This window comes from Polistes fuscatus, unplaced genomic scaffold (genome assembly GCF_010416935.1).
Source record: "Polistes fuscatus isolate 324 unplaced genomic scaffold, CU_Pfus_HIC Scaffold19, whole genome shotgun sequence".
In the NCBI taxonomy this organism is placed as follows: Eukaryota; Metazoa; Arthropoda; class Insecta; order Hymenoptera; family Vespidae; genus Polistes; species Polistes fuscatus.
Window position 1 is genome coordinate 1,310,844 of NW_025113095.1, and position 25,068 is coordinate 1,335,911.

Genomic DNA, 25,068 nt, shown 5'->3' on the forward strand with positions numbered 1-25,068 from the left:
GACTTTCATGAATCTCGTAAATTAAAAAAAGAAATGATGAAAATTGTACACGCGCTTTTCGACTACTTTCGATATATCTATTTAATTTATTCTTTTGGTACAAAACAGATCTATCCGAGGAAATACAATGCAGCAAAAATCTTTATTCGAATTGGAACAAACAAGATGATTTTGAAGATTGCGAGTTTAATTATCCCGCTGGTCTTCTAAGTTCAAAAATGAAAAATCGATACGGGCAAAGAAAAGATTACATTGATTTGAAATAATCGACAAAGTGATAGAAAATGTGCATGAATGTGTTCGTGCGTTTGCGTTTAACAGAAACTGCCACGAAACATTTAACAGAAACTGCCACGAAACATTTAACAGAGAAAAAAAAAGGAATTCGAATTCATTTTCTCTCTCGAATGAATTTGAAGGATAAAAATATTCAATTTTATCAATCAAAGTCTTCAATACGAGTTCGATCTTCCTTCTTTCTTTCAAAATACATGATTTATCACTTCAATGATCTATAAATCATTTATTGGAAAAGAAATAAATTAACGTTGATCACGAAGTTTTAAATAATTCCTTTTTTCAATTTAATTTTCATTTCTTTTTTTATTTTATAAATACGACAGTTTCTTTTAACATTCTAAATAACATTGAAACAATACCTATAAAAGGAAGAAAGAAAAAAGAAAAGAAAAAAAAAAAACAAAAGAAAAGAAAAACATTTCCCTAACATCGTAGTATAACAACGTTTTACATGATATTTAGTCTATACTATGTAAAAATCTAGGAAAAGCTCGACTTAAACGAACAAAATATAATTTTGTATCTTTCCAGTACTTTGATTTTTTGGATCAACTCCATTATTTCAAACTTAACAAATGCTTATCAAGCGGTCCAAAAATTTCGGAACGACGGCAAAGGACTTTCCGTAATTTTCGGATAAACTTAAATGATTTTGTATCTTTCAAAAGACGCGTATGATTTATTGACAACGTTGAAGAAGGGATGATTCCCGCGAGCCAGCTAGCATTGTTCTACTTTTTTCTTAATCATTCATCAAACTTCTATCTTTCTATTTTTTCCTTGTCTATTCCAATTTTAAAGGGAGGATTAGGGGGAGAAATTAAGACTAATCGCTCACCTTTTGCCGCGTTTTTTTTTCTCAAACGGTATGAATGAAGTATAAAGAGAAAAAAAATGAAGAAAACCATGGTGCACAAAAATCAGAGGAGAGTAATAAGTAAGATCATAGGTAAATCGAATTAATAATACTTGCGTATGCACTCATCATACATACTCTTCTCACCATACACGCGTATACACATATAATAATAAGAAATAATAATAATAAGTAGTAATAATAATAATAATAATAATAATAATAATAATAATAATAATAATAATAATAATAATAATAATAAAAAATTAATAGCAAGCATGCACGAAATCGGATTTTACGGTGGCTTCTATTATTCTTTTTCTAAGGAACCAATCCGCCATTTACTGACTCTCATCCAACAAAATATATTAATACTATACGATCGCACATAGAACACTAAAGGCAAAAATCGATGTTTTTTTTTAACCAGTTATATTAAAGAAGAAACAAAAAAAAAGAAAACCAGCACATCGAGAAATGATCGATGAAAGTAAATATAACGAAATAGTATTATACGGAATAATTAAAAATAGAGAGACATTTTAGGAAGAAACGAACACATAGAAAATAGTAGAGAGAGAGAGAGAAGAAAGAAAGGAGATAAAGAAAACAAAGGGGTAGAGAAAGGTGTGCACGCATACTACAAAACTCTCACTAACTATGTTATAACTATAGCTACTTTTAACACCACTACACAAATTTCAGGACGTAGGTGTAAGTGTGTGTATGCTCGCTAGTATTTCATATATGCGAGTAAGTGAGTGAGTGAGTGAGTGAGTGAGTTAGTGTGTGATTGAGTGAGAGGATTATCCAATGGAAAAGGAAGAATTCTTGTTAACGATCATCATCATTCGTCCTCCTTTCATTTACGTTATTTTTTTGCCTATTTTCTTTGGAGGGTAGGAATATCTTCTCTCGTCTGATCTCTTTCTATCTTATCGCGAACTCATCTCGTCATATTGTTCGAGCCATCGCTAGTCGGAAGAATTCATTTCTTCAATATCCAATAAAATCCCTCCTCCGTCATCCGTAAAATCATTATTTCCCTCTTTTGGACGTCAATGAGATTAAATCGGTAACGTAACGTCTATGGTAAAAGGAAAAAACATAGAGGGGGGGGAAGGGAAAAAATTAGTAATGGCTCGAACGTTCAAATAAGTTACATATAATTTTTGTTGTTGGTTGCGTAACCACACGCGTATGGTTATTTTGTTCTCTTTCTTTCTTTCGTTCTTCTCTTTTTCTACTTACTTCCTTTTCTTTCTTTTTTTTGTCAATTAGATAAAGTCCGTATCCTTTTTCTTTCAAGTATCGTCATTAATACTCCACTTTTTCACGGCAATCATTTCGGGGAGAGAGATACCGATCGTTTGAAAGAAAAAAAAAACCAAAAAAAAAGTAGGGAAAGGAAGATAAACGGAAGGTACTTTCTCTCAAGTAAATCGTATAAAATAAAACAAACGATTATTAAAAAGAGATAAGGAAGAGTAAGGAAATATTCTATGGTTCTAATGATTAATAATAATAATAATAATAATAATAATGATAATGATAATAATAATAATAATAATAATAATAATAATAATAATAATAATACTAATAATACTAATAAAAATGATAATTAAGAGCGATGTCCTCGTCATAAATTTGCGGAGGGGGATGAAGTTAATCCGACTTCTTTCGAGTATAACAAGAATATCCTCCAATCGAATTGAATTTCTTCCATAGATTTCTTAAATCTTTTATCGTCGCGAACAAGAAAACAATACAACGGTAACACGAGAATTCGGTCCATAGATTTGTTAGAAAATAAAATCTAGTTTGGAACGCATGCGAGCGGCCATTCGTAAAGAAGATAAACAAATTAATCGCAATGTCGGGTGATTAAAAATTAGCCGCGAGGCTGTAAGAGGAAAAGAGAGTATAAAAAAGAAAACAAAGTTCGTTCTCGTGCGATCGTTTCTCCTTTTTTTTTTTCGTATTTTCTATTCTCGCGTTTTTGGATATTCCAACGACGCGATTACGCGACAATCATTTTTATCTTATTAATTAATTAATCTTGTTGGTTTGTCAATGAACGTTTTCAACTCGTTTCGTCGACGGACACACGAGAAGAGTTAGAGCTAAGAATCGCGAGAAGAAAATTTTGTCGGCCTCCTTTTGTCCTATCGTTATTTTCCCTGTTATTTTTTTGAGGGGGGAGGAAGCTTTGGGAGAGGATCATCTACAACGAAATGGGGAAAAGAAGGAGATGTAACGTGTACGTGTATGCGTATGATATTCGTTTCATTTTTTCGCGAAAATTAATGATGAAGAGAAGAGAGAGAAAGAGAAAGAGAGAGGAGAGAGAGAGAGAGAGATAATGATAGGAGGAGATAAGGGAAGAGGGGAGAGAGTGACTAGCGGCGGCGAGCTCTACAACTAAACAACAACAACAGTATTTTCAGTTTATAACAACATTAACAAGTAAGTTTCGCGCGTGTGTATGTTTGCACGACGACGCGCCACGTGTGCCGTATAATGTATATGAGTAGATGTGTGTATGTGTGTGTGTGTATGTGTATTTAAAAGTGCATATGCGTATACCTCTGCAAGGTTTATCATATGTATGTAAGTGTAACAATAGTAGGAATAGCAGTATTATAAGTATTGGTATCGGTATAGTAATAGTTAGTAGTAGTAGTTGTAGTAGTAGGAATAGTAGTAATAGTAGTAGGGGGCGCGTGTAAAAGTGCGTATGTAGGTGTAACGTTCCCCGCGTTTGTGCGCGCGTGTGCCTAATAAAGGTCTCCTTCCGATAAGTAGACGCACGCGAATGAGAGAGAGAGACAAATAGAAGAGGAAGAGGAAAAGGAGGAGAGAGCACGAAGACGTATCATCTTCTTTCTCGCGATTGCAGCTCATCGTCGTCTCTCGACTCCGACAAGAAGAAGAAGAAGAAGAAGGAGAAAAAGAAGAAGGAGAAGAAGAAGAAGAAGAAGCTTGCGAAACGCAACTGCTGCCGCTGCTCTTGTCGTTTGGCAATCGAAAGAGGAAGTTGACGGAGAGGGTGATGGCGATGGCGATGGCGATGGCGACGGTTACGGCAATGGCAATGACGACTATGACGACTATGACGCACGGTGGACGAAGAAGAAGAAGAAGAAGAATAGCGAGTTTAGGTAGAAAAATTTCGACAAGATCGAGTTTTTTCGTGGACAGTAGTAATAATAATGCGAGCACAACGGCGACGACGAGAGGGACATCGATAAGAAATAGAGTAAGTAATAGAAGAACAGTGGTGGTGTCCCGACACGGCGATCATCGTCGTCGTCGTGACGCCTCGCTGGTCTACATAACGATAGGCGGTACTTGAACGTAACGATAAATGTAAAGACGATAGTCCTTGCTCGCCAGGACGACCGAACCGTCGTCCATGAGGGCCACGTCGAAGCACTGCGCGTGCTTGACTTTGCTCTCGAGAGCGGACACCAATTGCCCGTCCTGGGTGAATATCGTCAAGTTGAAGTTGTTGTGATTGTCGGCTATCAATATTTCCCCGGCAGCATTGATGCCTACCCCGATCGGGTAGTTCGTGATCCCCTCGCCGCCGATTTGACGCAGATAAGCTCCCTCGTAATTGAAGACTTTGACGCAATGCGCGCGGTTGTCGCTGATGAAGATCTCCTGCTTGTCGTTCACCACCACTCCGTTCGGGAACTCGAGGTGTTTCGAGCAGCCAAACTTCTGCAATACGTTGCCGGCTTGGTCGAATATGATGACGCGCATTACTTTGCACTCGACCACGACGATCCGTCCCTTCGAATCGACGGTGACGCCGCGCGGATGTTGCAAAATGTTGGCTCCGAATTTCCTCACGAATTGCCCGTACTGATTGTAGATCTGTATCTGATGGGTCGGCGATCTCTCGGTGACGATAATGTCCCCGGAGGTGCGCACCACGGCGACTCTGTTCGGGTAGAGCAGTTGCCCGTCCCGTTTGCCGCACTCGCCGAACTGGAACTTGAATCTACCCTCCTTGTCGAAGATCTGTATGCGATGATTGTTCGTGTCGGCCACGATGATGTCGTTTTGAGCGTTAACGGCCACGCCCGAGGGCTCGGTGAATTGACCCTCCATAACTCCGAATTCGCCGAATTTGCAATGGTAAATCATTTTCTGCCGCTTGATTTGCGACTTTAGAGGGAATATCGTGGTGGACATCAATTTGGAGGTAAGGTCGAGGACGGACTCGCCGGGCGCGGCGTTCGGGGTCACGTTCACCGACGTTGGCATCGGGAAATGGTCGTTGCTCGTGACCACGGGATAGGAAGCGTCGCTACCCCCGTTGCTCCACTTCTCGTAAGAATTCGCGTTCATGCCGTTTAAATTGAGGTCGCTAATCGAGGTCGTCGAGAAAGGCCCGAGACTGTTGGCCGAACTGAAACGTTTGGTAATGACGCTGTTGTTGCTGCCGTTGCTGTCGAACGGCGACGGGGAAGTCGACGAGGTGACCGTCGAACTCGAGACCAATCCGTTGCTATAGGGTCGATCCAAAAGCAAACCGCCCAAGGATCCGGCGCTACCACCGGGTCCGTTGCTATTGTTATTCCCATTGATGCCGTTGCTGGAGAGAGCGGTTGGACGCGCTATCGGTGGCTGCTTGCCGATCGGTCCGGCGGCATTGTTCTCGCTATTGCTACGAACGTAACCGAACGTGTTTCTAACGCCAACTTGAATAGCTTGATAGTTGCTGACAAATTCCAAGTCGGATATTTGGTTGGGAATATCCGGCGAATAGCTCATAAACGCTTGGAATTTGGAATCTAATAACTTCTTCACCATAAGTACGTCCATCATCGTTGTGAACTTGATCAAACGTTCCCCAAACTCGCACGTATGCTGCATCTTTTCGATGGTATCGTTAGCCTTTTGCGTGAGAACGCTTACGGAGATCTGTTTCGCCGAGAATACCGATTCGAGTTCTTTCAATAATTCCTGCTTGCGTTCCTCCAGCATGGATTTGTAAAACTGGAAAGTTTCGTTGATTTCGTTTTGCGCTTTGTGATATTGAACTTGCAATTTGGCGGCACTGTGGTCGGCAGTCTTAACCGCAGCCCTGACCTCGATTACTTTAGCTCGACACTCTTGTACAGCTCTGGAAATGGCTTCGACTTGCTGTTGACCGATGTCCGACACGTGCGCGTACTCGTGCATCGGACTGAGGTGATCGGTAATCGTGCATTCCTTGCAAACCAACGCCATGCACGACCGGCAAAAATATTTCATCGTTTCCTTGTGTCGTGGACAAATAAAGTTCCTTTCCTCGGTATTGGTACCGCCGCCCCCACCGCCACCACCGCCACCGTTCATAAGTAAATTGTTCTTGGACAATTCGGTAGAGTTGGCATTGCCGGTATTGTTGACGGTATCTATTTTGGAATCACCGAGATTGTGGACTCGGTGGCCTTCGAAACAATGCATAAATTGATGCGCCATGACGCAGTTGGGGCACAGGAAATTGGCGCAATCGAAGCAACGCGCTACGGCGTCCGATTCGGTGGATTTGCAGCCGGTACAGCGAACACCGGCGGCGGCGCCTCCAAGACGGCAACGGGGACAGGTCTCCCCGGGTTTCGGTGCGTCGAGGCAGAGGTCGCAACTGTCGACGTCGCAGATCGCAGAGTCGCTCGCAGGGGGGGAACTGCCGCTCACCGTTAGCGGGGACAGCGAGGCCAGGGACCCGAGGGAATTCGCGCGCGATTCCAGCGAGGGTGTCGGCGAGGCCATCTTCAATCAACCGGCATCCCTGAAACAAGCAAATTTATTCTTTATTATCTCTTCGAGCCATTCTCGACGCAACGATCAAAAACAGATTTCAAAAATGAGATATACTACGAATAGCCAGATGGACGGACACTGGGAGAGAGGGGGCAACGCAGGCTGGCTCTAAGGAATTCACTTCCGGCCAACTCATCCGAGTAGTATCGCAGCCGAGGTAGGCGCTTTCAACGTTCAAGGTCATGCCAGTGAATGGCTCGCCGAACTCTCGACGTCACACGAGGAAGATTCTCGAGGAAGATTCTCGAGGACCACCCATATGTACATATTTCTATGTATATTCGTACATACGCGCGTATACACGCGTAGTATTTACGCGTCGCCCACGGGCTAGTGGCCAAGAGGCTAGATGAAACAAGAGAGATGGACAAATACGACAAAGAAGAAGAAGAAGAAGAAGAAGAAGGAAAGTTTATATATAAAAAGATTACAAAAATGAATTTAAAGAAATAATAAAATATAAGAGAACGAGAATGGCATTGTTTCTCGTCTACCGATCCTTGACTTCTCTTCGCGAGACTATTCCCACGCGAGTAGGATACCATACCACCTTCCTCGTGGTGTGTACAATACTTTCCTATAGCAAATTCCATCACCTCGTTGTTTCTCTCTCTCTCTCTCTCTCTTCTCTCTCCTCTTTCCATCTCGAGCTCTTTCTCTGTCTTTATACTTACAACGAGTAAGAGGCAAAGCTCGTCTCTTTAATTAAATCACTTGGGTTGCGGGCAGACGGGTATGTTTCACCTGAGTGCTCGTAGAAAAAGAGAGAGAGATGGAATGAGATAGAGAGAGAGAGAGAGAGAGAGAGAGAGAGGCACGTTGGTATCCTTCGGAGTCCAAGGTCACCAATACGAAGGTTATCGTACTTCTCCCACTCGGCTGAACGAATTTACAGACTTACGCTCGACGGCCTAATATTTTTCCATTAGAATTACAAAGAGTAAAGAGAACAAGAAAGGAAGATAGATAATCGTTAGAAAAGAGTTAAGTGAACCGAGAAGAACAAAGAACGTCTTTCCTTGATCAAAACTCTCGAGGAAATGTTCCTAATCAGAGACCAAAGAAATGATTTTCTTCTATGTTCAATGTTCCATCTACTCTTTCCCTTTCTTGGTACATTCGTGCAGGAATTTCGATCGTGTACCGAGATAAGAGGTGAATGCTCCTGAGGGAAATAATTCTCCTTCTTCTCCTTCTACTCCTTCTACTTCTTCTCTCTCTATCTCTCTCTCTCTCTCTACAGAGAGCCAAGGAAATCATGCTTAGCATATTGAAATCGAGATTCTCTCATGCTTAGTTCTATACGTCGGTACGTCGTTGACTCATCATCATCCTAGGTCTATAAACCAGTATTTATTATCTTTAATATAAATTCTCCGTAGAAAAATTGATTCGACGAAATATAGAATATTTTGAATCGATCGATTCTTAACAAAATTTATTTTACGAGGATAGTTATAACATCATTGTCAATTGAATAATAGTAATCGTTTAGTTTGAAACTCGTACGAAATCAATGATGGAACTACGAACGAAGTACTGCTACCAACGAAGAAGGGTAACATTAGTGTGGTACGTGTGTGTGTGTGTTAGTAGCAGGGTGCGTGCACCCCTCGATCGATGAACGTCGTTCAGGGGTCACGCTGTGCTGCTTGCCTCCCTTCCTTCCTTTCCTCTCTCTTCGCCTACCCTTCATCCGTATGGCCCTGGAGTGGCTCGATTCTCTTTCTCTCCCTCTCTCTTTCCCCATCCCTTCTCTTCCTCGTCGGCCAGTGCCGGCAGACTGGTAGAAAAGTGGGGAGTACGAGCGAGAGAGAGAGAGAAAACATCTATAGTACTAGTTCATCCGCCACGATCTACGACCTTGGACGAGAAAGGTCTCGAAGCTGCTCCGAAAGTCGTGAGAAAGTCGACTCTTCTGTTCTCTCTCTCTCTCTCTCTTCCTCTTTTTTATTTGCAATCCAATTTGATAATTTTCGTTTCATTTTGTTGCAATTGTATTTGAGAAATAAATTTCATGAAAAATTTGTTCGAATCAAAGTAAAAGGTTCTACGTGGTATTTCGATGCACTTTTGGTAAGAACTTTGACACCGCGACGATAACCCAATACGTATTTTTCTATCGAGCTAAGGTATTGGAACGTGGAATTTATTCGATACAATGTTTGAAGAGTTTGAAAAAGAAGTTAAAGAAAGAAAGGTTCATATAAAGGAAGTTGGGAAAGAATTCCAATCTCTCGAAACTTTATTAGAATCGCAAAATCGCTTGGTCTGGTAAAGAAGTAACAGCAGCAGCAACAACAACAACAACAGCAACGGCAACAGCAGCGGCAACAGCAACCAGCAGAAGCCAGTAATGGAATATCGAAGTCATTGACTTTGGTTAGTCGAAGGGAAAGGGAAAAGAAAGAGGAGGATGAGAGTCTCGTAAGTTAGGATCCCACGTCTACTCTTCTTCCTATTTTCTTTTTCTTCTCGGTGCTTCCGAAGGAGAAGACTGAGAAGAAGACTGAGAAGAAGATGGGATGTGTGTAGTATAGGTATAGGAGTATCCTTTTATTAAAGTACACCGGGCGTCCGAGTACGCGCCAACGGCATTAATTCTACCGGCTGTCTAGGCGATCGGATCTCTCTCTACGGGAGGAACACTCTCAAGGGCGAGCCATAAATCTTGCCGGCCCTTGTCGGGTCACCTTTGTAAAACCAGTACTCGGTGAGCCTAACCGCGCTTGTGTGCGCATACGTGTAAGCTACTACGAGGAGGGTATGTAAGTGCAGGGCATAAGAGAGAAAGCGCATCTATATTTTATCGAGTCGAAGAAAGAAGATCCTCTATTTTCCTCCTCCGAGATCGACGATTTACTACAAAAAAATGAACCCTTTTTCCAAGGTTTACAAGCTGCCGTGGTCTATTATCCTCTCGAGTCGACGAGTTCCTATCAATTTAACTATAGGCTATTTTCTCTGATGACACGTTTAGCATGGACCGATGGAGATCTCTGCGAAAATGGGATTAGGGGATGATGATATCATTTTTAATGGTCAAAGGAAGACGTAGCCTTGAGAGATCTCGCGATAAGATCTTATGGCAAGTTATCGGAAGAAAGGATTTTAAACGAAGACGTTGGATCGGATAGGTTTGAAAACGTTTCAACAACTTTTTCGATCCTCCGTATAGAATTTGTCGAAAATGAGAAAAATAATAAGAGAGAGAGAGAGAGAGAGATAAGGAAGATAAATAATATCGAAATTATAAAGCGATAGGACTCTGCGCGTAGACGTTTGATCGATCGGATTAGAGGAATAGTCGGAGAAGATAAAACGATCAAAAAATAAGACAATAATAGACTGATACTATTAATCTTGAATCGTCCAAGGTAAAATAAAGTGTAACCGTTGAAAGAGAAGGCAGGAAAATGGTAAGAATTTCATAGGGTTGAATTGGGAGGGTGGAAAAGGGAGAGATGGCAGAGAGCAGCCCGGTTGAATGCACTGTAGGAAAGGGTGGCGGACGGCGCGTCTGGTTTCTATGGAAACACTGCATCGACCGCCCCAACCCTCGTCGACCGGGGGTCCGACGAGGGTCGCGTCCGTCACTGTTAAGGTGGGAACGAGGGAACGATGGTGGGGACGCACGCAGTCGATTCCCTTCCCCTCTCATCCCTCGAGAGAAGGGAATGGCAGCCGGCCGGCGGTGCATCGCCCTTCAAAGCGCCACGGCGATGCGTGTTTCCACTATCTACAGGGTGATTGAGAAATAACGATAGATCCGTGCTTTTTATCTTCAAATAAATCTTCGGGAATTTTTCTTTAATAAATAGTAGCAAACAAATATTGAGATTCGTTCGACAAACGGTATTCGAGATTGTATTATACGTACAAACAAGGAAGCGTACTTTGTTCGTCTAACGATAAAAAAATAAAACTTATCTATGTAATTATAAAGAAAAAGCCCTTCCTATTGAAGAGAGAGAGAGAGAGTAAACATTCGAGTAAAGTTCGGAAAGATTATTTTCATTGTCAGTGTCGATGAGTATCTGGGATCGATTGTAGACGACAGTCGACCCTTTTCCACGTTGGAAAACGTACGTACTGCATACATCGATCTATCCATATATAGGTAGATACGTAGGTTTTCATTAACGTTATTCGTTCGGAGCGATGACATTCGAGGAATCGATATATACGAGCTCTCGTCGTTTTCTATGAAAAGATATGAGACAGTCGAGCAGGCAGGCAGGCGAGCGGGTGGGTGGGCGGGTGGTAGGGCAAGTACGAATACGATTTCGAGAAAGAGAAAGAGAGAGAGAGAAAGAAGAGTATCAGTTCCTGCTGGATGCTGCAGACTGTTGCAACGAGAGAAAGAGAGAGAGAGGAGAGGAGAGGAGAGGATAGGGGTGGAAAAACGAGGCGACGGCCCGGCAGACGTTAGATCGATCGTGTCTGCGAGCCGCGACTTGGGGGGCGGAAACGGAAATGCCGCAGGCGGGATCCGTGTTAAGCTTTTCAAGGCAAAGATAAAGACTTTAATTACCGATTAAATGAAATGCACTTAAATTAACGAGTCTCTTAACTTACTTTCTTTCTCTCTTTTTCTTTTTTTTTTTATTTCGATACAGGGGAAGGGGGCGACCTAACGCAATGCTCCAAATTCTTAGGCTATTTTTAGCGATTAATTGCACCTTTTGTTTTCCGACGATTTTCTCGCGATGTTCGTTAAAGTACGTCACGAGCCTATCTACTGTATACTATTTCGTTTTTACCCGGGGATAATCGGAGTTAAAATCGGTGCGCGTTTTTACGGTACCGGTGGTGGTGGTGCTGCGTCGTCTTTTATTACCTCGCGCCGGACGATAAAAGTGCGGAAATCCGATCCATTAGAACGTTATTTTCATATTAAACTCGTGATACTCTCAGTCGCGTTCAGCATCAGACCACTAAAGAGGATCAAATTAATAATAATGCATGGCATAACGCGAAACGTAATCTTTTGTACTCTACGATTGATGATTATTATCATCGACCGTGTAACGACATTTTTACAGATTTTGCTTCTTCTCTCTCATAATTGTTAACATTCGTTATTATAAGATAAGAAACAAATAAATGAATGTCGAAGAAACAACTTGGCAAAATTTCCACAACTATCGAACGGAGGGAAGATCAGCTTATAATAATTCACGTTTCTTATACGTTCAAATAATTGTTTACAATGAAATAAAAAATAAACCGCTTTCCCATATTTCCTTGAAAAAGAACAATTAATAAAACCGTATCACTCGTCCTATAAAGTAATAAAAAAAAAAAGAATATAACAATAAAAGAAAGAATAAAAAAAGTTAGGAGGAAAAGGGCAAGGAAAGGGATGCGAATCGTAAAGAGAAGGAAAATCGTTGGAAATTCTCCGGTGTATATGGTCGTAAAGAAGAAAACGTAGGGTGGACACAATGAGAATAACACAGCCATCGATGAAAGAGAGCGAGAGAGAGATAAACTAAATTCTGGCGAGCATGACGGAGTCGAGCCTTTCCGGAAGTACCGCTCGTTTCGTAGTGGAACTTTACGAGCGCGGAGTTACGAGGAGGGAGGCAGGAGGAGGAGGAGGAGGTTTCGAACGAGCTCGAACAGACCAGGCCTTCCTCCACCTCCTCCTCCACCAACACCACCAGCTCCTAGAGCAAAGCGAGAGGAGAATGATCCTCTTCGCGCGCACACATACACGGAAAGGGTCAGTGTACTCGTTGAACTTCGTACTAGCATTAATCGAAACGTAAAATCGATTCCGTGGCTGTAGGATCGTTAAACCGATAGTTTTGCCTCGATACGCTTCGCGAAAATGGAAATCAACGAATAGCAGAAGAAGGGAGAGCGGGGGCGAGAATACAACGCATGTACGTACGTATGGGTGGCGTTTAAGTATCCTTTAGGAACTTTGCGAAAGTTGCGCAAACATCGTACGAAAGTGTTAAAACGCGCGTTTTATGTAATCCATGGGGGAAGGGAGGTTAAGGGTTGTCTTCGGAGAATTTACATTCTTCCATTTTTTCTTTTCCATTCGGTATTATATCATAGTTTATTCCTCCGTAAGAAAACACTTGGAATTCATTGAAATAACACTCGCGAAACATATTCTCGTCTGATATAATTCTAAGTACATAATGTATGCGTATTAATGATTACTCATTAGCAATCAGCCGATCTTTTAATAAGTCCAAAGTGCGTTAATTATGCAGTTCTGTAATCCGTCGGTCTCTGTCTGGAGCCTTTAATTCCGAGCGACCGATTCGGAGTGCGTTTCCGCGGACAAACAAGGAAAAAGAACAAAACCGGCAAAAAAAGTGGAGATTAAAAAAGGGGTAAAGAAAGAAAAGAATAGAAAGAAAAGGTGGAGTCAGACAGGGCTATCGGTCTGTACTAAATCCCAAAGCGAAACTACGTAGACTGAGCTCACCTTTGTTTTCAACCGCGGCTCTCTCTCTCTCTCTCTCCTCTCCCTCGCTCTCTCAATGTTTACAACTACGACTTTTCAAGAGCATCGAAGAGGAAAAAAGTCGAGTCGAGAGCCGAGACGGCAGACGAGGTAAATTTCAGTCTACGTTTTATGTCGTCTTCCAAACGAGAGAGAAAGAGAGAAGAGAAGGGGGACAAAACTTTATGAAAATTTATTAAAATCTCTTTCACGGCGAGAGAATAAGAATAATACTTTCTGTATAATCGGTGTATATACGAGTGTATAATTAATGTATGCGTTAGTAAGAAAAAGAAACTGCAATGTTTGCATAGATGCCCAAATTAATTAGTAACATTCGAAAATAAAAGAAGAGAATAGAATAAATAAATTAATTCTTTTGTATAGAGAGAGAGAGAGAGAAAATGGGAAAAAGATGAAAGAGAGAAAGAGAGAAAGTTCAAGCACCATTTGACCGGACTCTGAATCATCGTTAAGCGACCATCGTACACGATGGCTCGTTAAATTCTATCGTAATGTGGGTGGGTGGATCATATGATTCGCGCGCCGCTATCTTTCGCTCTTTCAGTTTTGTAAGTATCATTATACGTTTTTCTAGAATCCTTCTCGACGAGGAATTTCGTCGGGATCTTCTCCGGTTGCGTAATGCGACGCGATTTAACATTTGTCTTCGAAATCGAGAGGAAAATATTATCATAGAAAATCGGTAGAATAAATTCAAATGCATAATAAGCCCAAAAATTGATTTCCTCTAATTAATAGTTGTATCCTATTTGAATCTCTTATTCTTTTTATTCTTCGGATAAATCTGAAATATATCTGTATAAGATGAGAAGAATAATAAATGGTCTTTAAGAGTTCGGTTCGAAGATGTCAGCAGGAGAGACATTAACGAATGGACAGGAAACGATAGGGAGAAGAACGGAAGTTGACAATTTCAGAAACGAATGTAGAGTGCTCTCCTTAAGTAGGATTTCAATTAAGACTATCAAGTAATTATCGTTCCTTTAAAAAATTGTCTCGGAGATCGGTTCCCATATAATTCTTATATATCTGTCTCTATCTTTCTCTATCGTAACTAACCCACATTTACACGTTTATATAGTCAAACCATTTTTCTTATTAATTAATTAATTCGACGTAATCCCTTAATTTCCCTGCGATGATTTTATTTAAGAAATGAAACGAAGGGTAAGGTAAAAAGCTTATTACGAGAAACATATGCGTCGTTGAAAAATCTGGTAGTTTTCTCGAACACAAAAGAGTGTTATATATAGGACGACACTTGGATACAGCTGAGAGAGAAAACTCGAGCTTATATAGGACGGAGAAACGACAGCTTCCGTCGAAGGGCTTTCCAAGTGGCATCGACGAAAAGCACACACCTGTGGCACGAGGAGAAAGCTTTAACGATCGGGCTTACTTCCGAGTCCAGCGAGCCATTTCAAATTTCAACATCTTTCGATAAAATATCCAATTTGAATTTCTCTTCGTTGGGAAAAAAAGAAGAAAGGATTTTTTGAAAATTGCATTACAGCGTAGAAATGTTTTCAACAACGATGCAACGATCATTTCTATAGACGTATTTTGTACCCGTTAGAAAAAAGGTCAGGTATCGTCGTTGACACACCCTCTCGATATAGGTACGAGAGGAGGGTGTGTAAATGAGAACAAGAGCGAGAGGGCCATGGGGTAGTAGGTAGGTGGTAGGTAGGTGGTAGGTAGGTGGTAGGTAGGTGGTAGGTAGGTTGGCAATAATACCGAGAAATCGCGAGTCGACTTTAAATGGCCTCGCCTTCTTCTTCGTTCTAGTCTATTCCCACCCCCTCGGCCCCCGATCTCCCTGACACACAGTTCGTTGCACCCTCCGTGCCTTTGTCTCGAACCTATCGTTTTCCGAAGTCGAGTATTTTCTCGAGTCACCCTGCGAGAAAATTCCTTCCAACGATGTTCCGCGGATCAAAGCAATTTACACAGATTGGACTAAAAGTTGTTTCAACGATTTTACAAAAAAGAAAAACAAGAACACAAATTATAATAATAAAATAAATGAGAACAATTTTCAAATGAAAAAAAAAAAAAAGAAAAAATACTCGCTCGTCTTTCCTCAGAGTTTGCCAATGAAAGTGGAAATAGGATACGTCGATATAAGGGTATATTGTCGTTAAAGTTCGTATACGGTGGTGGTGTTCGTCATCAAAGACGTTCGATTTTATCCAGAACACGTTGGAAAAAAAGAAGAAAAAGAAGAAGAAGAAGAGAAAAAGAAAAAAGAAAAAAGAAAGAAAAAGGTGCGGCAAGTGGGTATAAGGACAAAGATAGAAGGATACACGAGAAGCATCCTGTCGAGGAAACGAGGGAGGATAATGTGAGGTGCTGAGACTCTGATAGGAGGGTGTCACAGGAAGTGAACCCCAGTTAACTTTCCCGTGTCGTCGTCGGCGAATCAATAACGCTTCTTCCCCACCTTTCACCTTTCCCTCCCTGTTTCTACCACTACCTCAACATCTACCTTTCCTCTTCATCTTTCTATTCCTCCTTATTTTTCCCTCTTCTCTTTGTGCTATCTTATTCGAAAAAGAAAAGGAAGAAGGACTAAAATCTTTTCTTTTCTTTTCTTACACCTTTCAACCCTCGAACGTAATTATCTTTCTCAGTTATTTATTTTTTGTCGATTGATAGTAACATTTACACACATGTGGAGGGCTGTAAAAAAAAATAAAAAGCCTAGAGTACTAAGGGTTAATATTATTAGTTTTTAATCTAGATCTTCTAATCTACCTTTATGAATGAAATCAATTTGCAAATAATAAAAATAATAATGAAAACCATCCGAACGAAGGATAAAGAAAAAACAGAATTGGTTTATCAATGTGATAAGATTCATAGTACTGTCTCGAGATTTTCCAAAGAAACTTCTGATATTAATCGTTTCTAATCTCGATCGCTAATCGAACGATTTATGTCGGAACATATTATACGTATGCCTATATATATACATAAATACCGTAAGTATTATAGCGTATGATTTATAGCTTGCAGCCGTACTTTGCCTTGTGTTACGCTTATTAAGTCGATTAGCATACGTCTACTGCAAAGTTTAATTAGCCAATTGTAATGCGATTCCTCGGAGGAGCTCGTTTCTCACGGTGTCTCTATCTATCTTTCTATTTCTCTTGTTATCTATCTATCTATCCCTCTCTGTCTCTCTCTCTCTCTCGTTTCATTCTGTAAAAAGCGTGACGACGAGAAAGATGAACGAACGAGTGAAATAATAGCTAGTATTTGAAAATTATGCTTCTCGCGTTCAACGACCATACTTTGTCGACTCTCTTCCTGTTTACGAACAGAACGGAGAACTTCCTTATTAATAAAACGAGATCTCTCTCTCTCTCTCTCTCTCACACACACACACTTTTCTGTCTCTTTCTATTTAGCTCTCGACAAATATTTTCCTCGTTTCGTACGTTGTGCTACGGAAAGATTTTATATTACGATATTAGCAAAAAGATAATCACGTTTCTTCCCCGACTACTTCTTTATTAATAATGTTTTTTCATTTAGATTTTAGAATTCTCGTAGATTTATATGATATAACAAAAAAATATAATTATGAATATACTTTATTTACCGTTAAATCTAATTTTAGATAATTCCTAGGCAAAAAATAATACGAGACAAACGATGAATAAATTTGTAGGTAAGATCGTTGGAAGAAATACAATTATTTTGTTCATCGGGATAGATATAGTATAACGAGTGTCAACACTTGTGTATCGTTTGATCGATAATGCTAAACGAAGACTCTATTCGCATGAAAAATGTCACTGTCATTTGCATTATCCTAAGAATGATCTTTGAATATTGAAAACGATTATTCTCTGTCTTTCTCACTCCCTATCGTTATTCTTATATAATACACACGAATACATTAGAAAGAGGAGGGATTTATCGAGCGAGAAAAAAGTCTCATCTTTTTTTTACTTTCGGTCGTTGTCGCCATCGAGATAAGCACAAAGTTTGGAGGAACAAGAGGAAATCGTCCTAATATTATTTTTGTCCTCTCTTACTAATATCTTTCAAAGATGAAAATATATGTTAATTTAAGCAAATGAAAAGGGTCAAATAAATGGATGATTTTAGGGGGTTGGCAACTAGCGTGCCGAGTTCGAAACGAATTTTCCATTGGTCCTCGAGCAGAATTGCAATCTTGCGCGGTAATTACGACGAGAGTAATGGGAGATTGGTACAGTAGTAGCTAGGGATCTCTTCAACTCTTTATTTGATTTTCAAGAAATTTATCTTTTACCGTTTCTCTCTGTTTAATTTATCCTTACTCTTACTTTTCATTTCTTTTTCAACTTATTTTTTATTCCCCCTATCTCTCTCTCTCTCTCTTTTCTCTTGAATTTTCATTATTTTGCGAGATTAAGGTAATTTTTAGCGAACGGAGGAAAATTTGGTGCAACCGAGCAACCCTAGGTAACATCGTTCGACGATAAATCTTGTGAAGATATTTACAGCTCGAGGCCTTTGAAAATTGAGTTCGGCAACGAAGCTTACTGGATCGAACGCGACACTCTAAAAATCGAAACTGCCCTAGTAGCATAAACGCGAAATGAAAATTTCACGTTGTAACATACGAACGATATAACTCAACGAGCTTATGTGTCGCATACGTTTTATGCTTTTACCTATCATAAAGTCCTACATAAAAAGAAAAAAAGAAAATTCTATTCTCTTCTATAACAAATTTGTTCTCTCTTTTTTCTTTTATAATTTATTTTTTTTCCGCTAGGTAACCACGTAAGAGAAAATTCTCAGAAATAAAGGAACAAATAAAGGGAAAACTCCGTAGACCATTTCTATTCGTATTTCACCGGAAATGATATATAAAGCAAAAGAGAAAAAGAAAGATACCGATCGCATCGTTTCATTAGGAATTCTAAGAACCGATTAATTGCTTTTCGCGTCGACAATCGAGTTCGATTTGACGTTGACTCGAGGAAAGCGATAAAGGGATTTCAGGGAAAGTCAATTCTAAACGAGAGTTCTCAAACTTATGTTAACAAAGTTAGACAAATTTTTGGCGACCACCACCACGACCAACCAACCAGGAAGAAATTAGAAGAGATTATCTTACTTTTCTTTCTTTCCCTCTCCTTCTAATTTATCTAAATTAACGACCCTACCTTTTATATATTGTTCGCGTTCGTGCTACCTTTATCCATCTTTTATACATCTACTTAAAAATTCTTTTCTATCTCGTTCTTTCGCACTATCTTTCAACTATCTCTATCACTCTTTCTCTCTCTCCCTCTCTCAGTTCTTAGAAAACGTTTTAACCTTGTAAGAAGAAAAATTGTCTTCATTAAATTCCAAACTGGTCTAAGCAAAATTGCCTGATAGTTCTATCCTTGAAAAATAGGAGGAACGAGAGAAAAAGATAAAGATAGTGTTAGCGCGTGTACGTGTGTACGTATGTATGTTACGTTACACTTTATTTTTTCTTTTCTAAAACCGAGAAGAAAAGACGAAATAAAAAGGGATGGAAGGAAGCAAGACTCAAGAATAATGGCTGCTACCATTCTGATAAAGCTCTGACCTAGGCTGGGAAGCATGGAAGAACTGAAAGGAATAAATAAAAAAAAAAAAAAGAAAGAAGAAGAAACTTGTGTGTGCAGCTTTAATTTTCCGTCCTCTCCAAACGAGAAGCGACCAATATTTTTTAATTATTCCGTACCGGATAATAGCCGGAGGTCGTGGCCGCACCTGAGTTCTCTCTTTCATTTACAACGTCCTTTTTACAACGTCCTTTTTACAACGGCCACTTTTCGTGGAATATAGTCGAGCGATGAATAGACCTAATTTTTTCTTTTTACTTTTAATATTATTTCATTTTGTAAAAGTAACCAACAAGGAACATGTAACAAATCGTTCCAGAGAATAATGAAATTACGTCGAGATTATTTTTAAATAACTTCTCTTTCTCTCTCTCTGTTTTCTCTAATTGTAAGTAGAATCATTTAATTATTTTCAAAACGAAGAGGTTAATACCAAAACTAACTAGAAATATTTTCTAAAGATATTTCTTTCTATTTTATAATTCGTACAATTGAATTTGAAATTATACGATATGATCTCGTTAAGGAGTATTTATTAAAACGCTGAGAAAGAAATATCGAACGCGTATACGTTTATCGTAGGAAAATCTTCGACGCTTGGTTCGAGTTAATCGGAATATTATTGGTTCGATCGATCTTTCGCAATCATCTTCTCGAGTTTCTTCTCTTACATGCTCGTCCGCGTTGCAGAAGTCGAAGAAAGAAACTCTCTGCCGCAATGCGTCGATGCGACAACCACAACGACAACCAACCAACCAACCTACCAACCAACCACCAACCAACCAACCAGCCGATCGAGCGATAAAAAACTATTTTTAATTCGTAGAACGATATTTGCATCTAACCGATCGATCGATCGTTCCTTCGAATCGTCTCCCAAAAATTTCATTGCATTTTATTCTCGTCGAGAAAGGTCGATGACCTTTTAGAATCTTGGCTAGACTTTGCGATTGTATAGAAAAAAGAACAAAATAATTAATTATAATGAAGAAAATTGAGAGAGAGAGAGAGAGAGAGGGATATTCCGTTGAACAAATTCTAATTCAAAAAGGAAACTAAAACGAAAATAAATAATCCGATTGCCGATGACAAGTAAGTACATCCTTTTACGATTTTACTTTCGATTATTGCCACTTGATACACGACACGATTGGCGAATCTCGTTTCCGGTACTTTGCCCTTCTCGTCGATCGGTGCAGCCAAACTAAATTTAACCTCTATCGATTCGTACGATGGGACCGAGTCGAGGGAAAGAATTTCCTTTGAAAAATTATTTACAGGAAGAAAAAAAGAAAGAAACATTACCCTAAGGGATGATCGGATATTATCGTAGAATTTTCATTTCCCTTTATTTTTTCTCTTTTTCTTTAGTCCTCGTTGGAAGCAGAGTTTTTCATCAATTATAAAAAAGATTCATTATTCATCATTAGGATTAACGGTAAAATTCGTTTAAAAAGTATAGAAAATATGTGTGCGCAGTACGTATATTGGCTTAATTATTATATAACTAAATTAAATAATCGTGTTATACAATCGCGTAGTTCATTTACAATTTATTATCGGTGCGGACACGTATAAATTATTAAAAAGATAATATAACAACAACGAAAATATTTAACGTATACGTTGGGATAGATAGTAAAATGCGCGCAACGAAATTCGTAAAATCGTTTTACATATTTCGTTGTAATTTTGACCAATATTCGTATCGTTTCGATGACGAATCGACTGATTTTTATTTACATTATTATCTTTTCTTTGTATTTTGTTATTCAATCAAATTATCGCGAATAAATAAATCGTGTGTAGATATTACGCGACACAGACTTTAATTAAAACGTTTTGAAAATGCGTAACTCTTTCGTTGCGTTACTATTAAAAAAAAAAAAAAAAAAAAGAAAAAAAAATATCTCGTTCATTTTACTATGATAACACCGGTGCGCAAAACGTATAATTATCCAAGGCGTTTGCTAGGAAACAAGCGAAGAAGCGTTTCTCGGTAACGATCATTTCTCTGCTTAAGAATCGCGCGCGATAATTAAATTCAGGGGCGTATTTTCTTCTTTCTTTCTTCCTTTCTTCCTTTCTTTCCCCCTTCCCCCTTCCCTCGACGTGATACGTGTCTTTTAGTAATTACAACCTTTCCTTTTAACCCCTTCGAACGTCGACCCGTAAATTGCGTGACTTTCCACGTTTCGAGGAATAGAAACAAGGATCTTCCTTTTCTTACAGACTTTAATTCGTTCTTTGCACTTTCTACTAAGTCATTATCAACGTAACGACGATTACCTTTTTCTATTTTTTCAAAAAGGGAGAAGAGAAGGAGGCGGGAGGAGGCAAGGGGAAAATAAGAAAATGTTCTCCTTGAAAAATTGAATTATTAAAAAGTACCCGCCGCCGAGTAGTTTCTTTCTTTTCATCCTCATAAAGGGGGAGAGAAAGAAAAAAGGGAGAAAAAAGGGAAAAAAAGGGCGGCCCCGACGTGTTCGGCGCCGCACGCGTTCCCAGCGACTTTGTTTCGTGTCACGCGAGACAATGATGTCGCGTTAAAGGAACACGCGAACGAGAAATGATAAGTTCTTCCTTATTGTTAGATTAGAAAAAAAGAAAAGGACAAAAACAAAAGTGGAAAGAAGAAAGTTGAAGAAAAATAACGGGTCTACTCGCTTTGGGTTCTCCTACGTTTTTCCCCCTATACTTTCGAGTCAAGTGGAGAAAAGAAAATCATTGGATATATAACGCGACGCGAATCTAAGAAATATTCAACGTGGCGGAATATACGAAGCCCTTTGATCGATTATCGCAAATATGGAGAAACGTTGTCGCGTCGAATATATTTCAATTAGGAATGGAAATTTCATCGTATATTATTAGAAATGGTATTAGAAAATGTCAAAGTATAAACTAACAGAAAAGCTCTTTCTCTCTCTCTCTCTCTCCCTGTATCATAGTAAAGCTTATATCACGAAACTCGTAACACCGACGCGTAACTTCGTCTCGTGTTCTCTCTCCCCGTAGTTTGCCGCTTGTTTAACGTAACAAGGCTCGAATCCAATAAGCCGACTACTACGTTATTTACGATAGAAATACACTCCGGTCGAGATTAAACGTTGCACGAAGGCACCGGTATATGTCACGGTGCAAGGAAACTAAATAAGAGAGAGAGAGAGAGAGAGAGAGAGCTAGCACATACCGGAAAGAAGATTAGTAGCATTTCAAGCGACCTTAGGGCTCCATTTGCGCGACTAATCAGTATCCCGTGAGAACTATTTCGATCCCTTTCTCTCTCCCTTTTCCAATCGCTTCCTTTTTATTCTTAGTTATTTTCATATGGTATCTATCTTAGAAATAAATAGAAACCTCTTCGATAATTGCATTTATTGCAAAACGTTATTTGTGCCCGTAATTATGAAAGTGGTCTAAGCGAAAATTTACAAAAGAAATAAGTTTATCGGTTATTTCACGCCACATAATTTGAAACTACTTACATTCATTTGTTATTTCGATATTATATAGAATTTATTTAGCGTTCAAACGTAATCCTTTTTAAATATCTCGAAACAAGACATATATGACTTACGATTAGATCACTCGCGTATAATTACGGGCACAATTATTTATTTAGTTGTTTCGAAAGAAAATAAAAAGAAATAAAAGACAAACATACGTATTATCTTCTCGTGGCTACTATAATAACGTGAACTCTTGATCGCACCATATTGCGAGAGAAGTGTATTCTACGAAAGAGTCAGGGAGCGAAGGCGTTTTACGATCAGAGTTAATAAACGAAGCGTAGTCTTGGCTTTATGAACAGCGACGAGCATTGTCCGAACTCGTCGTCTCAAGAATTTGTGCCCATGTTTTTATACATCTCGGAATATCTGTATGCGTCAGTGTCTCTATATACGTATGGAGACGTATATATATATATATATATATTCCTTCTCTCACAATCATTCTCCATACATTCAAGCGTAAAACGTGTCTGGAATGTCTCGTGTTTCCTTTTGCTCGAATGGAGCTACCACTTCGACGAAAGACTTCCGTTCGTTCAACGAATATCTTACATTTTCGAGAATTTAACTCGTCTTTTCGAAGAACACGGACGGAGAAATAGAGAGACGGAGATGCAATTTTATTATTAACCCTTTGAACAATAATTATTCTTCTAATTCGTTCTCGGTCAACTTTGATTTTGGTGTCTCGCATTATTTAAAGTATCATTTTTTCTCTTTATAATCTAACACATCAAATAGAAAGATGGATGAATGGAAAGAAAGTATGTAAGAGAGAAAGATAGGAAAGAGAACGTGTAATAGAAAAATCGATAGAAAGATAGGGTGGAAGGGAGGAAGAGAGACAGAAGACTATCCTCATTTTTCTTCTTTGTCTCTATCTTTTTCTTTCGTAGGTTTCTTCGAGATACCGATAAATCTCGAATGCAAGCTTGTATATATCTTCGAGTTAATGCAACCCATCCCGTGAACGATGCATTCGTATATTTACAGGTAAAATCATGCATATAGTAAATAAGGAAACACATATACTAGGACGTTAATACATTGGATGTAACCTGTTCCCATAATAACTCGTTTATCGAACCCTGCTCGTAGCTCCGATATTTCGCTAAAATTAACTTCTATCGATTGTCAATAATATATATATATATATATTTTTCTTTGTATACTCTTGTTTTTACGAAAAAATAAATTAAAAAAATAAAAAAAAAAGAATGAATACGAAAATATCGGTAATAGGGGAAAGAAAAATAATCGCGTAGGTGGATCAGGGATGGAAGAGAGGACTATGGCGTTTTCTCTCGAGTCTCGTTCGAAGAATGCAAAAGGTTGAAAAAGAAAATAGTAGACGAAGGTTTCACGAGCCGTCTTCCATCGAGTCGGGAAAGAATAAGAAGAAGAAGAAGAAGTAGAAGGAGACGGAACGTGTGGAAGTAAAAGGAGAGTTAGGAGCGTCGTTAGTAAGCCGAGTACCAAGGCTAATCTAAAATCCAGATTACTTCGAAATTTATGACTTTTGTTGCAGTCGACTCTCTCCGCTACCGTCTAGAAAAATTCAAATAGCTTCCTTCTTTGAACAAGTTCTACCCTTTTCTTTACAATTTCTTCTCTTTTTCCTTTCTCTTCCACTTCGGCGAGTATACGTTGCGTCGAGCTTAGGAGTTTACCTTTTTAATACACTTCGTTGGAAAACCTTTGTATATTATCAAATTTCATGTAATATCCAGAAAAGAAAAGAAAGAAAAAAATATACGATAACAAATGTAAAATATCGATATTCTTGCCGATAAAATCCTGCCGAATAACCGATAGAAGAACTTTCCGAACGAAAAAGAAATATTAAAAGGAAAAAAGTACATAATTATCCTATATATACGTATATATAGGAGAGAGCGAAAGGTTTGCTCACGCGTATCAACGAAGGGAAAATATCTTCCACCCCAATTTTTTCGCATTTAGTTTCAGCATCGATGAGTCTCCTCCACCTCCTATTTGCTAGCCGGTTAATGTCCGTCAAACTCATCGACTTTCTTCCTAGCGTAATACACGTAGGAAGAAACCTTGCTAAAACGAAGAAGAAACGAATTTTATTTTTATATCTTCCATTGAACTCGATAAAAAAAGAAATAAAGATCGAAGAAAAATAATGAAACGAGTCTACGTTCATTTTCAATGGGATATAATCTAATGTGCTTAAAAATAAAAAGGAAGAAAAAGGGAAGAGAAGATTATAAAAGCCACCTGTTTACTGGATGCTACGAACCAGAATAACCCTGCGGATCGTTCTCACGGGTCGAAAATTTTCTCGGTCATCGCGATCCGACGCGAATGAACGACAAAGAAATAGACTAACTAACCATAAGAGGAAAAAAAAAGGATAACGAATAATCGTTCTACAGAATTTTGAAAAGAATCCCTTTGGCGATACGGGCCACCACTAATTGCGAGATTAATCGTTCCACGTATCTTTCTCTACCTTTC

At 39.2% G+C, this 25,068-nt stretch overlaps 1 protein-coding gene across 2 annotated transcripts in view; it reads right to left on the minus strand.

Moving 5' to 3' along the window:
- Positions 1–1,080: 1,080 nt before the first annotated feature.
- LOC122515809 (brain tumor protein-like) overlaps positions 1,081–25,068 on the minus strand; it is a 60,129-nt gene continuing 36,141 nt past the window's right edge. For both annotated transcript variants that reach the window (XM_043633291.1, XM_043633290.1), the window contains one exon: positions 1,081–6,944. In XM_043633291.1, coding sequence (XP_043489226.1) covers positions 4,487–6,925 — 2,439 coding nt within the window. In that variant the 5' untranslated portion in view covers positions 6,926–6,944 and the 3' untranslated portion in view covers positions 1,081–4,486. The remainder of the gene's footprint in view (positions 6,945–25,068) is intronic.